The 17,558-nt window shown below is 35.8% G+C and overlaps 1 protein-coding gene across 4 annotated transcripts in view; it reads left to right on the forward strand.

Moving 5' to 3' along the window:
• DBF4 (DBF4-CDC7 kinase regulatory subunit) overlaps window positions 1-13,325 on the forward strand; it is a 16,196-nt gene extending 2,871 nt beyond the window's left edge. For 2 of the 4 annotated variants that reach the window (XM_031052408.2, XM_013130015.3), the window contains exons 4-13: window positions 1,952-2,146; window positions 3,207-3,257; window positions 3,798-3,867; window positions 4,017-4,093; window positions 5,479-5,509; window positions 5,788-5,833; window positions 7,579-7,710; window positions 10,378-10,492; window positions 10,827-10,948; window positions 12,117-13,323. In XM_031052408.2, coding sequence (XP_030908268.2) covers window positions 1,952-2,146; window positions 3,207-3,257; window positions 3,798-3,867; window positions 4,017-4,093; window positions 5,479-5,509; window positions 5,788-5,833; window positions 7,579-7,710; window positions 10,378-10,492; window positions 10,827-10,948; window positions 12,117-13,179 — 1,902 coding nt within the window. In that variant the 3' untranslated portion in view covers window positions 13,180-13,323. Of the gene's footprint in view, window positions 1-1,951; window positions 2,147-3,206; window positions 3,258-3,797; window positions 3,868-4,016; window positions 4,094-5,478; window positions 5,510-5,787; window positions 5,834-7,578; window positions 7,711-10,377; window positions 10,493-10,826; window positions 10,949-12,116 lie in introns of all 4 variants that reach the window. The other 2 variants (XM_031052410.2, XM_031052409.2) reach the window with 2 other exon arrangements.
• The last annotated feature ends 4,233 nt before the right edge of the window (window positions 13,326-17,558 follow it).

A 17,558-nucleotide genomic window follows, 5' to 3' on the forward strand; every position in this document is an offset into this window, starting at 1 on the left:
GACGGGTGGAATGCCTTTTCCATGATCTTTGTGTGTGCATTTTGATGTTTGTATTTTATTTGTGACAGGATTTTATTGTATGTTTGTCTTAATGTTTAATATGAACAACTAGCGTATTATATTAACAAAGTATTCTGTGCTTTGTTTCTTTTGGGGGTGTTTGGTTTTGTTTCTTTTTCTGTTGTTGTTTAGGTTTTCTGGTTGATTATTTATTTGCTTAAAATTTGGTCCAGATTTAATAAATTTCATTGTTGGAAATTATTACCCTCACCTCCCCCCTTGCTGCTTCTGACTGTATTGACATGTTTACAATTAAAATTGTTCATCTGAACACGAAAGACCAGAGGAAGTGTTTTGCTTACGGTTACTAAAAGTCAGTAATGTCAGTAAGTACTTTCTGCATGGAATATGTTAATGAGTATTTTTAAATACTCTTATTTAAATAATAGGTTTTATAAACATCTTTATTTTTTTTTCCCTTAACTCTCTCTTGCATACGGAAGAAACACTTTGATAAAGGCAAGTACAGGTTATCATAGTTACACAGAAGCAGTGCAATTGCTTAGTCTACTTTAAATATTTTGAATTAGTGTAGAGGAGTCTTGGCAGTTAAAATATTAAGCACCCCTGAATCACAGAAGCAAAAGGGATCTGCTTAAATTGCGAGGTATTCTGAACACTACTTTGGCAATACTTGAATGACCTCAAGGCAGTGCTGATTAGTTCTATGAAATTGACACTTGTAAATCCAGAATGCTTGGAAGTTCTAGTAGAGGCAATTAGTAGCAGTGATGTGGTTTCAAGTTCAATGGATCTTTTTACATATAGCATTAAATGAGTGCATGTTATCTTTTGCCTTTTCTAAAACAGTGTTTTAGGAATTCATATGTGAAAGGTAAAGTTGCAAATCAGAGACTGAAAAGGAAGTTTTTCTGTTTTATTTCAAGGTGTATATGCCTAAATCTGAAGTGTCCAGCACCTTCAAGGTCAACTACATGTGTTTTGTTGTTACTTGTGGGGAGTGTACTCAAAAATGCCATGCTCTGTATGTCCCAGTTCTTTTAAAGGTACATAGAGTGGAATTGGAAGGCACAATTTCAAACTCACTGTCTGTGCAATTTGTGTTTTCCATACTGATTAGTGGAGAAGAGGAAAATATTTTTAAGCTATGTAAACTGGCAAAAACTAAGGCAAATAGAACTGATCATCACACAGAAGTTGGTAATGAATGACTGAAGGAGCAAAATGGAAGAGAATAAGCATAGGACAATCACATTTTTTGTCTTATTGAGCATGAAAATATTAATCTACTTAAGTCCTCTCAGTTTGAGAAGTGTTGCAGATCTCTGGCAGTGTTCAAGACCAGGTTGGATGTGGCTTTGGGCAACCTGGTGTAGTGGAAGGTATCCCTGTCAGCTGCAGGGGGGTTGGAACTAGATCATCTTAAGGTCCTTTCCAACCTGAGCTGTTCTATGATCCTATAAATACTGTAGGTGTGAAACATGGTAACTATCCTGAAACTTTGATTTTTCTGTTGGTTCTAGACTTGATACATTTATAGCTTTCTGCAAACTGTAAATTACATTTGCATACTCATGCCTTCAAGTTTAGCTGAACACTTCTATGTCATTTCTGTTACCTAAAATCATAGAAACTGGTTTCTTGAATTCTCTTATTCCTCTGTACAGTGTTTGACTTCTATTTGTGAAGTATTCAGCTAGATAGTTCAAAGAATGTTAATAGTCAAAGCAAAGGTCTTTTGATACATACTTAAAAAATAAACTGAAATTAAAATTTGTGACTAATAAGATGCTAATATAGCCAAATTGTAATTATCATTGTGTTTTTTAGTTATTATAGAAGTTTTGTCTCTTTTCTTTAAAGTACGCAATGTAAGAGTTACTGGTTTACTGTCCTGAAGTAATTACTTGCTTTCTATCTTTCTATTTAGAGAGTGGAGAGTTTTCTTAGTAAAGATATCAGCTATCTGGTGTCTAATAAAAAGGAGGCAAAATTTGCACCAAGTCTTGGTCAGATTTCTCCTGTTCCTAGCCCAGAATCTGCAGGTAATGGAGGAAATAGTTCACCTCATCCTAGCAACCGAAAAGATCGACATGATGGAAATTCATTTAAGATAGCAGATACAGTAAGTTTCTTAGTATTATTACTGCAAATCAGGTACAACCCATAGTATATGCTCTTACACTCTTTCTCTTGTGTTGTTTTTTTTGGTTTTTTTTGTTTTGTTTTTTTATTTTTTAAAGATGAACACAATTCCGTGGGTGAATAAGGTTGTTTGATGCTTTGCTTGTTTGGGTTGATTTGTTTGTGTCTGAACAGGTCAAATGTACTTTTAAACTAGTTCAGGCGAGCTTGTTAAACTTGACTAACTAAGCAAAGTTTCCAGTGGTTCCTGTTTCTTTAGCAACACAGCCTATTAAAATCTGGCTGCTGTGGCGTTAATGCTTGTATGTACAGAAGCACTCTGATAGTAATACAAGGAAATAATTAAAATCAAATGTTATGATTATTAAGTTTTTCTGAGCTCTTGGAGGGTCATGTTAATTGCAGTAATTAGTATCTGAATTTATGCAGGTTTATGAGAAGTTTCTCATGGGGCAAATCTTGTTTCCTTTCAAAAATGCAATTGGAAACAATTAGCTGTGCTCTATATGCATGGTACTTATTTAGAAGCAGTCTGTGGGTTGGTCTTTCCATTGCCTAGGTGAGATTGCCTCATTTTGCAAATAACCTGGATAAACGCATACTCATGGATAAACAGCATACAGTACAAAAGCAGAAGCAGTGGTGATAGAGAAGATGCAATAAGATGTAGGCTGTGATTTTATTCATGACTCTTAGCTTCATTTGGCATGAGTTCAGATGATGGAACTTCATCATTTGGTGTGTGTCACTGGCTGCTTCTTCCTACCATCTAGCACCAACATTGCTCCAGCCATGTAGTGACTTGCTTTGGCTGAAAACAAGTACTTACTGGTTCACACACACCCTCTCCCCAGACTGTCATCTGTAACTTTGTGGGCAAAATGTGAATTAATGAAAAATAGCAGGACAGTGAACAAAAGGAGACTATCATACCTAAAATACTTATCTGTTAGCAGCAATGTAAATTATCTGACCTTTTGTTTGTTTTTTTTTTTTAATGGATACTAACTTACTACAAACGTGTTTCTGTTTTAATATAGGTACGTATGAGCAGAGGAAAATCCTTAGTTGAAAAAGCAATCAAGGAGCAGGTAAGCCAAGTAGTCAATGAATTCATGCTTGAGAAAGTTTGGGTTTGCTCTTGTAGAAAACATGCAGTAGCAAGAATGGTCTTGGTCTTAAGAAGTCCCTCATGGAACACTGGCAGAAGTCGAGAGATTGTGTGAAGTAAAACTGTCAGGTCATTCTTTCTGGGTACTTCCTGAAGAATTGAAAGTTTGTGTAGTCTTATTGTCAATATTATAATATATTGGGCTTACTGATACAGCTAGCATTTGGGAGGTGCTCATGAGGTTAGAGTAAATATATATACGCTGTCTTCATATCTTGCTATAAAATGTGACAATAGAGAACAATTCTGGCTTCATGAAAGATTAAATGTAATCTTTTGATGATGAAAGGCTGTGACATAGGGATGGAAAAGTCAGTTGAGGAGACCAGACAGCCTTTTGGCAAGAAGCAAACCATTGGCACTTAGATCGCAGCTTTCATATTACATGATTTAATACAATTGTAAATATTTTATATTATCTACTATATATTGCTTTATTAATATAATTTATTGTTTGCAGGATTTAATCCCTTCTGGTAGTATACTGTCCAATGCATTGAGCTGGGGAGTGAAGATACTTCATATTGACGGTAAATATTTTGTTTGATGAAGCCTACTGTGAACTTGTAACATTCATTTAATTATTTTTTTTGTTGAATTCAAAATACTAAAAGTGATAAATTACTTCAGATATACAAAAATAAATTGAGCTGAGTATAATTGTCCCTCTTTTTGCCAGATGTTAAGAATTACATTGAACAAAAGAAAAAGGAGCTCTACCTAATCAAAAGAGCAGGCAATTCTTCAAAAGATGTGGTAAGTGTTTTTGCCATTTGTGAAAATGCCATTTGTTTCAATGAGAACACAGGTGTCCTAAATGCTACCCACTGTGAAGCTTGCAGATTCTATTTTAATGAAGTCCTGCTCATGTTCAGTTTTTCAGACTGGTATGTTTCATGAACTGATTTTTAAAAATGTATTTGAAAACCAGAAAGTATTAGCTATTTCAGCATTTTTCAAAAATAAATATAATAGTAGCACTGATGAAATCATACATGGACCTTTGCTCTTGCAAAGGATATCTTGGAATCAGAAGTACTGCACTGCCTGAAACGGTGTAAATTGTGGTTAAGTTGCCTTGTATAATTTTTCCAATGACACAGTGATTGGAAACCTTCTTTTTGATGGGCCATTTTGAAATATCCCATTACCTGAAGAAAGCTGTCTCTAGGGAATCTTTTCAGTCAGTTGTTTAAAGCTGCATCTCTTCTTCCTAGTCTTGTAAAGGACTCACATAAAGTGTCTTTGAGCTACTATGCTGATAACATGCAGTTGGCATGTGAAAAATCTCAGTTTCTCCAGATTTTAGTGTATGATACAGTGAGACATTGAAACTGTTTTAGCTGCTTGTGTTCTCTGTCTGCAGTATCCCTATAATTTAAATTAAAGATGTGAAGTTATATAATTATCTAGTCCAGGTGGGGCTCTGCGATAAGTAAATTAAATGGTAACATGCATAGACCATCCTGTGTATGTTACGTTGTTTTGGAATGCAATAGCAGCTACTTATTGAGGCCACATCAAATCCTCTGCTAAATCATTTAAGTGTCCTGGTGTTCATGGATAGCAAGGTAGAGCTTTTTGCACGTAGTATAAAATAGGTGTTTGTACCTTTGCCACAATCAATTACAGTCAACCCCTGGTACTTTACTCTTTTTCTGAAAACAAAAGACTCTTAAGTTTAATCCTCATTGACAAGAAAAACCTGTGTAAATCCTTTCAAATGAGAAGAATTGCTTTAATTGGAGAATGTTATCTGGAATTTTAGTCTGTAGTTAATTAGCATTTGCAAACTGTTGTGATTATTATCTATATTTAAGAATCAACTTTAAACCATGGCAGGGTATTTTGGGTTTTTTGGTTTGATTTGGTTTTAGGAAAAATAAATTAAAACATCTCAAGGAGAACTTTTTCTAATTTTCTTTTTGTGGTGTAGAAATATTTCTTTGGGAAACGTGTCACAATATTTCTGAAGTAGTAATGAATTTTAGTTTCCTGCAAATCATATGCATGACTGTGTATGAAGTCATGGTTAGCATAGGGAGAGCCTCATAACTTAAAATTATATACAGCTAAATCTTCAAGTAAAATGCAGAATAATGCTAATGGGGATTTTATGCATTTTATCTTTTTTCCTATAGGGAAAACAAGTTGCTACTCAAAAGTCAAGAAGTAAGTATTAATATTTGTAGAGGTGTATGTTTTGCTTATTTTCTGAATGTTTAAAAATGGACTACAGATATTTTTGTCAAGCATGCTGCTGTATTCTAGTTTGTATGTCCAAGAAAAGCATATAAAAAAATTTGATGGAAATCAAGAGTTTGTCAAAACATGTATATACCAAATTCTAAAATAATGTCTGCTTGTTCGTTCATCTACTGGAGTAACTTGCTGAAGGAAGAAAAGTATTTCTCTCAATTTATTTTATTTTTTTTCTTCCCCACTTTGAGCAGGTAGACTGAAAAATCCATTTGTGAAGGTGGAAGATAGAAGTCGGTAAGTGTTCTCTTCATGCGTTAAGTGATGTGGTTCTCAAACTTGAGTTATTGAGAAACATTTAGTATGCCTTCAGGAAGTGGCCTTCAGATTTAAATTTCTTCCTATCTTTAGATGCTAGGCATGTTGTCCTCTTAGAATCAGATAACATTTTTGTCTTCACATGCTCTGGGCAGCTATCTGTGTTGAGCCACTGAATGAGATTGAACAAGTATTAGTATGGTAGGGAATATTTGCAGTAAGCAACGTAACGGAAAGTTAAGGTATAGCTCCAGATCATGAGACTGCTTTCTTAGGGTTACTTTCTGCCAAGGGCCTTATGAATGAAAAGGAAAACTGGAAGCTTTGAACCTTGACATCTTTTCTTAGATCCAAATCCCATTGCCCAAAAGGCCAGTAAAACTTTCTGTACTAAATTCCAGTCCTGTAGTCCCAACTCAGTAACATTCATCTCCTGCAAAGATTGTTTAGATGCAAAGAAAGTGAAGTTGTTAATTAAAATCATCCTCTGAAATCAGGTTTAATTTCCTGTTCAGACATTTCTTTTTGAAAGCAAAATACCTTCCTATTAATATGATTCCAGTACCCACAGTAGCACGAAACCTGATACTTTCAGCCCTTAAAATTTTCACATCTTTCTGGTCCTGGAATCAATTAGACCTGGTTCTGTAAGGAAATGCCAGTTTGCCAGAAGTTGAGAGAACAATGAATTATAAAAAAGTGTGGTCTGGACAGCGTATTTTGCATGTTTATATTCTTAACTAAATTCTACTTTATGATGATGTTTATAAGCTCCAAATCCTTTGAGCTCATTTCTTTGATGCTTTTCTGAATTAAAAAGATCTAAGCCTGGTCTTGCACTGTGAGCTGTTCTGATAGAAGAGGGACATGAGGATAGTTGGGATAATTGGACACATATAGTTGAAGAAATTTGTTTATAAAGATGTATGCATTTGACTTCTGAACTAAACACAGGAAACACTTTTGAATGTTATGTAATGTAAGCAATGTTTTTTTAATGTTTAAATGCTTATGCAATGTTAGTAACTGCTTCACAAGATGTTTAGCTGTCCCTATAATGTTTTCTAGCCTTGCTCTTTTTCTGCCTGGGCAGCTTATAATAGTAATATGGGAGAAAAATCAGACTGAACTCTGGCATCAGCATTTCAGTCAAATGATTCCGTAGTGAACTTTTGACACGCCCTATTTTAACCATTCTTAATATATTCAGTGTGCTGGTATGCTTGCTAGTTCTGTTATTTCTCAAGTACAGTGATATACAGGAAAAAAACCTTTTTGGAAAATTAAAAGGTCTGGTTTTATATGTTGAATGGTGAATTAATTAAACTTTTCAAAAATGAAGAAAATTGTAAAATTGGGGAAAATAAATGCATTTGATGTTAGGAACTGCTGTAGCTACTTCTCAGAAACACAGGTACACCAGTGTCCAAATTGCTTAGATTTATTGGCTACCCAACTCTCAATAATAAATAGGCGTGAAAGCTATACCCCAGGGAAAGTGTAAGACAGCTATCGAAACTCCAGGCAAATCTGTTTTAAGAAAGTATCATGTTTTTAGGAAGGAAGGAATGACTTATTCTAGGATATTTATCTGCCTAGCATTCTGTGTATGATATATGTAAAAGTGAGACACTTTTCCATGATTTTGACCTGACTCTATTTTTGTGCTGTAAACTCCTTTTTCCATTTTGAGGGTTTTAATGCACTTGTTTTGTTTAATACAGCCTCTACCGGCCATTTTATCTGCAGTTACCCATTTTTCCAGTTCTGAATTACTGTGTTCCAAAACCATATAGTCCTTTTGAGGTGGATAAGAAGCATCCTTCTGTTCAAAAGCAAATGAAGTCTAAGCAAAGGTTTGTTGAAAATTTGTTGAGGTGTGGGTAGTGGAGAGGATGGTTCTCTAAAATAATTGTAACATAATTGTTTTCTAAAATTGGTGTGCTTCTAATTTTGTGCGATATTTAGTACTAATAGCCATGTCTCAGCTGATGTATTTGCTGCATTGTAACTGTTGGTGTCTGTCTATCTTTCCGTACCCTCTTTATTCTGTCTTTAGTCCTTTTTTTGGACATACAGATGCATACATCCAAAAATGCAGCCTTCTCCTATCACTGTGGGTCAGCATAAGATACTTTTTTTTCCTTTCTGACACTGATTTATTCTTTGTCCTCATCTTGGATGCCATCCAGTAAATATTTTACAAGAAGTGTATTTAAGACTTCTTTTGATATTTTTCAGCATAATACCAAAGTAGACAGCTAAAAATCTTTAGAACTGTGATATTCAGACATAGTGCAAATCAGTGTTGGTAAAGTCTTAATTTGTACAAGTTAGACTGCAAATACTACCTCAGCTCTTCAGAGGAGCAGGTTTTACAGCAAATGTTTATATGATAAATTTTGGTATTCAGGCTCAGAGCACCCCAGTTGCAGTTAAAACTTTGGTAAATCAATTTTATGGAATCATAGAATCATAGAATAGGTAGGGTTGGAAAGGACCTTAAGGTCATCTGGTTCTAACCCCTCTGCCATGGGCAGGGACGCCTCACACTAAACCATATCACCCAAGGCTTCATCCAACCTGGTCCTGAACACTCCCAGGGATGGAGCATTCACTACTTCCCTCGGCAACCCATTCCAGTACCTCACCACCCTAACAGTAAAGAATTTATTCCATATATCCAATCTAAACCTCTGCTGTTTAAGTTTCAACCCGTTACCCCTTGTCCTATCACTACAGTCCCTAATGAATAGTCCCTCCCCAGCATCCCTATAGGCCCCCTTCAGATATTGGCAGGCTGCTATGAGGTCTCCATGCAGCCTTCTCTTCTCCAGGCTGAACAGCCCCAATTTTCTCAGCCTGTCTTCGTATGGGAGGTGCTTCAGTCCCCTGATCATCCTCCTGGCCCTCCTCCTGACTTGTTCTAACAGTTCCATGTCATTTTTATGTTGAGGATACCAGAACTGCACACAGTACTCCAATTGAGGTCTTTTGCAATTGTGAGTCAATTTCTGATATTATCTCTTCAGAGGACATCAGAAAGGCCTATTCTTTTTAAAGCATTAAGAAATACTATTTGCATTTATATGGAATATGATATATTAAAAAAATTAGGAATTGTGTTTCAGTGAATGTTCCTATTTAATCTTTTGGGTTGGCACATGCCAAAGAGGTTTAGGTGGGAGATTATTTCATACTCAGCAGGTAAATGTTAGGAATGTCAATTTTGGGAGAGAAAAAGGGAAGTGCTCACTTTTTCTATCTGGGTAAAAAAGCTTGTTGAAGCAAAGTTGTCAGTCCGGTTTGCTTCTGTATTTGGCAAGACCTGCAGCCGTTATTGAATTTTCAGGTGATAAATTCAGTTGCTTATATTGTGCTCTACTGGTTCTGACTTCTACAGTACTAAAGAGGGAAGGTGAAAAGGTTAGTGTTAATATTGACAACTACGCAGTTAGGTGCAGTCTATCCGGTGGAACCCAACAAATGCTGGGGCAGGTGTTACCAGTACAGACTTCAATGGAAATGATTGTTGAAAGCAGTGTACCCTTATTATGCTTGTTTGCTTTTTAAGTGCAGAGATTTTTCAGGACAGGTGTTTTGATGTAAAGGCCTGAGCTTACATCTATGCAGATACTTGGTAAAGTCTGTCAGAATCATTCTTGGCTAGACAGGGAGATGGCACTGTTTCTCTAAAGTAAAAGAGAAACAGAGATTGATGGTTTTGCTTTACCACTAGCATATCATCCTTAGGCAGTTTAATGGTGAGTTGAAGCAAATGGTGACTTGAAGCAAAAAACTGAAGCTAGTTCTCTCCAGATGAGGACTCTGAAAATTATGGAGCAGCTATTGAAATCTCTTCATGTTTTAATCTCCAGGAAGAAATTGGGGTTCATTTCCTCTTATTTCCACTTAGCCTGTACCTAGAAAAACAGAACAAAATAGCATTTGATCAGTGTATTCAAAACCTTTGTATAAACCAACAAATGTACAGGTTTTTACTTTGCCAAAGAATGAGAGGTCATCTGTTAGACCAAGTAGTTTTGCTGTCTGTTTTCTTGGCATCAAAATATTGACAGTGGTTGAGATGTTAGAAGACTTTATCTTTTTCCCCCTTAGTTTTTGTTTTATCAACCCTCCTTTTATCAGCTACGCACAGAGGCTTCAGCATGTCCTGTGTTTTGTCAAGGGATATTTTTTCAGCAATTTTGCACTGTTTATTCTGAGTCAGTAGTATACATCTGTACCAACCTGGATGTTTTATGCTTACATACAGTTCCACTGGGTCTGCCAGTCATTTTTGCAGGTTTTGTTTTTAGTTTTTTTGGTTTTTTAATTAATGCACAGTTTCTTCTTAATGTTTTTTCCCTAGGCTTTGACTAACAATGTAAATAGTTTGAGCAGAAATAATATATATTTTTTAAATTATTTAAGTGATTAAGAACAAGCATGCTGTGAGAGGCAAGTATAGAGCTCAGCTCCATATTTGGACTTATATTAATATACAACTTTTCTGTTAACAGAACCAAAATAAATAGTGACAAGGACTGTGGAACTCCTGTTCAGCTCCCTCAGAAGGACAAAAAAAGGAGAGGATATTGTGAATGCTGTGGGAAGAAATACGAAGATCTGCAAGCAGTATGTGAAATGTCAAGTATATGCTTGGATAGTGTCACCTCTCAAGCGGGATATCAGCAGTGGTTTCTACTTGCTAATTTAATATATTTTTTTATCTTAGGAGATTCTTTGACTATATCTGGTAAAAAGCAGCAAGTGGGTATTTTTTTTTCCCCCATGTAGGTTTAAAGTCTTGATAGCTGCTTCTGTATACAGTAACTGAAGGCACTAATAGCTCATGTCTCAGAGACACTGGTAATAAATGATACTTACTTACTGCTCCATATCATACTGCGGACTTGTATACTCAGAACCATAGTAGTAGATTGGTTTCATGTTTTTCCTTTAATTCCAGCACCTTGAAAGTGAACAGCACCGGAATTTTGCACAAAGCACACAGTATCAAGTTGTTGATGATATAATCTCAAAGTTTGTTTACAAGTTTGTAGAATACAAAGATGATGAAAAAATAAAAAGGTAAGTTACATTTTCTAAACTCTGTGAGTTGAGACATTGAACGTAAAGATGCTTGGTTCTGAAATCTGGATCTGGTACAGAAGAAATTCATGTTTTCAGTCTGAAATAAGTTGTTGAAATTTGCAATACAGTTGTACCTGGCAAATAGTTATGTAAGCAGAAATTGGAGAGAAAAATAAAAAGTGCAGATTATATAAGAAAATTAGACTGAAAAGATTTGCCAGAAGTTGTCCTACCTGTCCTTCAGCTTTAAAAAAAACAAGATCCTGTACTAAAACATTGCTGACAGAAGGACAGCAATATCTGAACATCTTGCTCTAAAAACTGTGTCATTCTTAGTAGCCTAAGAACAGCTTATGATACTCTCCTCATTTATTCTGCTCTCCTTACCAGTGGAAAACTTTTCCTGATCTAGGTCTTGCTGTCTATACTTTGTCTCTTAGCTTCTGACCTGCCTGTGCTGGACAAATAAACCAGATTTTCTTTCCCTCTTTGTAGCTAAACAGACTTGTTTCACATCTTGGACTGTAGGCAGGAGTGTCTTAGTTCCAAGTAACTGTACCTCAATTCAGGATTGCTCTGGTTTGTTGCAAATAAGTTGGGAGATTAGGCATAACTTTCTCACTTTTAAAATGAAAAAGTATTGAAGGAATAAGGATATTTTTAATGAAATCAAATTAAATGCAGATAGAGTCAGACAGCTTATAGCCTGATGAAGGCAAGCCTTTATTCTTTTTATAACCTGAAAATACTCAGGTTAGGTTTGAAATGCTGTGCCAAGAAAATAATGGTAATTATGCTAACTTTTGTGTATATATATCATATATATGCAGATATACACATATATATTATGTATATATCATAGAATATTGGTATTTATAGGGATTACTTTATATTCATTAATGTCTTCTTGATACCACTATAAATTGAGATGTATTGAAATACTAGGCTACTTATTTCATGTATTTTAAAAACAATTTAATGAGCTGTAGAAATTAGTCTCTTCCTATAGAAATAGTGTGTTGCTACTCTAAATAGATCTTATCTTTTAAAAGTAAAACAAAAAATTGCTTTGCCACTTCTGTTGCTTTTCATCAGTTGCCTATGGAGTTGTTTCCCATGTTTTTTTCCAGGTGTGTGTTAATAATTCTAAACAATTTCATTGCAGGACAAAATGTAGTTCAGGCTGTTTTTCTCCTATTATTGGGAAGATAACTAGACCAGATGAGCTGAAAGAACGACTGAAAAAGCAACGCATTTCCTTGAAAAGCTACTCATGGAAGGATACAACAATGCAAGCACTCAAACCGGATCGCCAGCCTGCAGAAGTACAACCAAATTCTGTGCCAATACGTACCCCTCTTTCTGGGTCTGTTTGTTCAGTTCTTTATTGTCACCTGGCACAGCCTTCAGAACTGCAAATTAAGTTCAGAAATAATGATGAAAGTACTGAAACTGATTGCTCCTGTGCTGCAAACTTAAGACAGACTGTTGTATCATCATATTTCATACAACCACCCCCTCGGAAAGATGACAAGGCTTATACAGAGACCTTGTCTCAAGCTTATGAATCATCCAATAAGGAAATACTGGAACTACAAGTAAATAAAAAGAATTTACAGTGTTTTCAGGAAGGCGTGTGTACTTTATGTTCTCATGCTGCAGTTACAGAATTTAGTGAAAAGGACAAAAACCCATTGCAGCCAAAAAGAAAATTAAATAATGCAGTAGTTCTACCAGCAAAGTGTTTGAAAAAAACAGATGCCAATCCTACGTTTGTCAGGAAACATCGTGATTTCTGTGATAATCATCAACAGATGCAGCACAATGTAGTTCTGGAGGCTGAGGTATCTGATACTGCTATAAACAATGAACTTAATGAATTGGCTGCCAGCATTACACCCAGTTCACCATCTGGAAAACTGCACAGAAAAGTGAAGCTTTACTTGGGAAGAAATAAAAAGGAAACCCAGAAACAAAACCTGGAGTTATGCGTAAAGTATACAAATGGACTGTCTGTTCCTGAACAGAAGAGAAGCTCTTGCAGTTCCCCAGTGCAGGCTCTGCTGGAGTTATTTCAGACAAGTGAAAGAAACTCAGAATTTGGAGGTTTTTCAGGTTACACAGAGAGCAAAGGTACAACTAGCATGAAAGATATATGGGAGGGGCAGAATACAAATGTGTGGTCATTATTTTCCTCTTCATCCTCATCTCCATTTGTTGGATTTTAATGCTGCTTTATTTAATACAATAATTTTAAATAAACTTACAAATTGAAGATTTTATTCATAGATATTTTAATTGCTATATTATGTGTACAGATGGCTTGGTTTTCAAGTTTTTTAATGCAAAATTTTCTGTATATATAAATGTGAAAAATAAAGTGGGGTTTTTTTAGTTGGTTGGCTTTTGGTTTTTTGGTTGTTTGGTTTTTTCCTTTAAAAGATACTGGTTTATCACAGCTAGTAAAAGGCCCTGACTCCAGGTTTGGGGTTACATTAGTTGCAAGGTAAAACAGTAAGCAAGAGATGGGGTAGGTACATTTGGATAGAATTACTTTGTAAAGTCATTGATTATGGTACATTCTAAATAACCACATTATAAATAACTGGAAGTTCCATTGTAAATAAGGCAGTTCATTACTTGCCAGCTACTGATGTTTTGTGGAGATTTGGTTGCTTCCCTTCCTCCTGCTGCTGCTTTATTAGAGAATGCAAAAAAAAAAATTATTTGCTTTCTTAGTATTTCCTCTGCTGAAATTGTCTCATGGAACCTATGTAATCATAAAGAAACAGCATTAGGAAAGTGTGTTTTATATTTTTTGGCCATTATGACATAAGTTATTCTTAGACTAAAACTTGTATTCAGTATTTCAGCCAATAGGAAAGCAATAGGTGTGTGCTTTGATTCTGCTTTTAAAAAACCCCAACACAATAACAGCAGCAGAAACAATTACCACAAAAAAAGCCCAGCCATTCAGTTTCTGATTGATTCAAGTTATTTGTTTGATTTTTCTTTCAGAGTAGCCAGTTGCCTGAGTAGCTTACCCGGAGGCAGAGTGAAAGACACAAGTGAGAATTGGAAAGACTTTTTTTAAGACTTCAGACCTTTACCAGAGCTGATCTCTATCAGAATTTCTGTATCTGTAAATCAGTGCAGGGCATGAGTATGGAATTACAAGAGGTAATTGCAGTGCTTTATTAATAAATGTTAAGTGTTGTAAGGTCATGAAAGATACCTAAATCGGCATAAGTTACTGTAATTTTTCTTCTAAAATTACTTGTTAGTATTTTTACCTCTTACCCATTTATTATTCTCAAGCTTACTCTGTCAGTGTTCTTATGAAGTGGTTTCAGTCATTGCATTCTACAGTCTGTCCTTTATAGGATAGTGTCTAAGAGGGAGTAGGTAGTGTTTCTTGGTGTGCAGGAATGGGTGAGGAAAATAACAATTTTCTGATTAATAATCTGACCTAGATTCACATAAAAAAACATCTAGAAAGCCATTACAGAAATTTGCAAAATTAACCTTTTTTAAAGGTTGATCTCAAAGATGTATGTTTTTTTCCTTTTTTTTTTTTTTTTGCCTGTAGTTTACCAATATATAGTGCTTTAGGAATGGAGCTGTTAAGAACATTGAAGCAGTTACTTTGCTCTTCATGTTGAGTGATGCTTTAATGATAGAATGATCGCTCAAGATGTGGTAAATGCAGTCTTTTCAGTCTATTTTAGGAAAGAGTGTTTGACCACTTTCATTGAGAATGTTTTTGTTTGGTTGTGGGTTTTTTAATCTTTTGGTTCAGTTCTAAAGTAAAGTCGAAGAAGAATTTGCATTTTCCCCTAACACAATCTGTCAGTAGGTATCACTTGTGGACACTGCCCCCTCCTCCTGTCCCTGAGACACATGCTCTTAGTTGGTGTGGTGGAATTCTGACTGGAATGCATATTATTAATATACATGAAGATTATTCCAATAATTGAATGTTAAGGAGAGAAGTAATTGATGGTAGTAAATCTACTTATCAGATAACTGATGTGTATGTTTTGCATAGAATTGATGCAATATTATGTTAGCTCAACAGGCACTGAAGAGATTTAAACACACTGAAATCTGGCTTTAGAATCTTAAGGGGAAAAAAGCCAGGTTTATCATTAAAATACGAAGACTCATAGTGCAGAAGGAGAGAGTCACTGCAACTGCAAAGAAAAACACTTAGTCACAATGCAGATTTTGTTTACGGATGGCTGACAAGTCACATCAGAGTATACCAAGCCCCCTTTGCATGGAGTACATTCAGATAGCATCATAAGCCATAGTTAGCTTATTAACTATTTCTAGAACAGATCTATTCTGCATTTATTATATTTCAAGCTTGGTTGTTTTGTTGTTTTTGGTTTTGTTTTTTTTTTTTTAAATCCCTACAGTTTTCAAATAAAGGAAAACTAATTATTATATGAAAAAGTAGTGAAATGTGGAAGGCTAGTTATTGGGGCAGTTGTCTGTGTCTCTGACTTTCTCTTAGACAAGAGAATCAGTATTTTCAAAATATGTGGCCAGGATTCCTAGTAATGTCACACATTTCAGGCAACCACCACCACAGCTGCCTCTGTAGTTACTACAATAAAGGGTTAGCACTAGAAGTGTATTTTGTTTGTAAGTACGTCTTTGTGATAATTACATATTACATAATTACAGTTTGAACTCTAGGTACATGAATTTCTTCTAATGCGCTTCACTTCTTTATTGTCTTGCTTTCAGTGAATTTGAGAAGCTGGTGTAGGTAATTTTTATATTGTATTCCAAACTAGTTATTAATATGCTGACTGTTGCTTTCTTTGTGTGGTGGTTAGTGGATCTTGGAGCTGTATTCCTATACTCTGCAGTGTACACTTATACACAACATGGGGTTTGAAATTTTAATGAGGCATGAAATCTTGACTGTTAGGGAAAAAAACTAAAGCTTTACCACTTGTGCAGAACAGACATTACTTCATTTTAAGTCTAATTGAAAAAAAAAGTCCCCTAGACTTTTATGTTATAAAAGTACTTTTATTTAAGTGGTTATGCTGTGGCCCAGTGATCTCCATTGTTTCTTTCATAGGTGTGGCAAGTATGTTTCTGGGGCTGTGAAATATTTTGTCATCTTTAAAATGTTAAAATACAAGGCTTGTGCATGCACACACGCATAGCATTACTGAAAGCCGATGCAGGCGCTACTGGTTTGGTATTTTTGTGTAAGGGTGAGTTGTAACTGATCTAATCAAAGCCATCTTGTTTCATTACCACAGGAGAGAGCAAAATTATTTTCATTTATTTTCATTAAAAGACTTCTAACATGGAAACTAGCTACACAATGCAAAGTTGGGATGGCTGTAACAACATCAAAAGAAACACAGGTGTTGAAATCTGCTTTTAGAAATAAAACATTAGAAGTGTTTCACTTCACTTATACCAAATTAGGTTATCATTGCAGTAAGTGCCCAACCACTGCCTATGAGTTAGCTCCATGCTATGTGTTTGTCTGGAGCAGAAATGTTTCTCTTCAGGTGAATTTACGGTGTGGCTGAAAGGATGGAGTTCACAAGGGCTGGGAATGTGTGTGTGTGTGTGTGTGTGTGCATGCATGTGCATATGGGTGTACTTACAGATATTCATATGGGTGTATGGTGATAGTGGGGAGAACACACCTAACGAAGTTCTGCAATAGTTCCCAAGTTTCATGCCCTTGGGTAAGCCCTGTGCTCAGCAGCATCATCTTAAAACAGTAATCTCTTGTGAAATATCTGATTACAGAATATTTGACGTACAGCAACAGGTGGATAGATGACTGAAAAGCTGTCCTTCCCCTTTGGAGATGGAGGAAAGGTAGTTACAACCTGAGGAGTACCGAGCGTGTTAACATCTGTTCTGTCCTCCAGGGGCTGCCAGTGTGTGTTGAGGTGATTGAACGTGTGTTCCACCTCAAGCTTTCAATAAAAGGCCACGCTTCAGTTGTCTAGTCATGCTACCATTGTTCTGTGTTATCTTTTAGCCTGTATGACTGCAAAGCATATGACTCCTTAGATGCCCCTGTGGAGGGTTGTGTGACTTCATCCTGCACCCTGAAGAACCCAGCTCCAAACAACTTTGCTAATGGAACTGGCCATGCTTTCTACAAAGCTCTTGTTTCAGTCTTCTAAGTGCAGGAATGATGAGAAAAAAAATGATAGCTGCTCTTAACCTGTGTAGTCACAGTGTGGGGTGTGGACACGGAATGTAAAAGTAAATATTGCTGGTAATACCAACCAGTAATAATTTCACTGCTGATGTGTTATAGAGTGATGGTAAGTATGAACTGAGGTCATTAACCAGGTAAACATTTTTGAAAGTGATGTGAATATTTCTGGATTTTACCATGCATTCTGTAAGTATTACTGTTTAGCCTTTGATACTTACAGTGTATTTGTTTTAGAGAATGCAGAATCCAGATAAATACTGAGCATCCCCAATAGAGCATCATAAAAAGATTTGGGATGCAGAGCAAATGTTTGGGTGGAATCCAGTTTCATTTGGTATGAAGCAGCTGCAGATCCAGCTGGCTATCAGAGTTAATCCACTTTAAAAAAAAAAA

This window comes from Melopsittacus undulatus, chromosome 1 (assembly GCF_012275295.1).
Source record: "Melopsittacus undulatus isolate bMelUnd1 chromosome 1, bMelUnd1.mat.Z, whole genome shotgun sequence".
Classification (NCBI taxonomy): domain Eukaryota; kingdom Metazoa; phylum Chordata; class Aves; order Psittaciformes; family Psittaculidae; genus Melopsittacus; species Melopsittacus undulatus.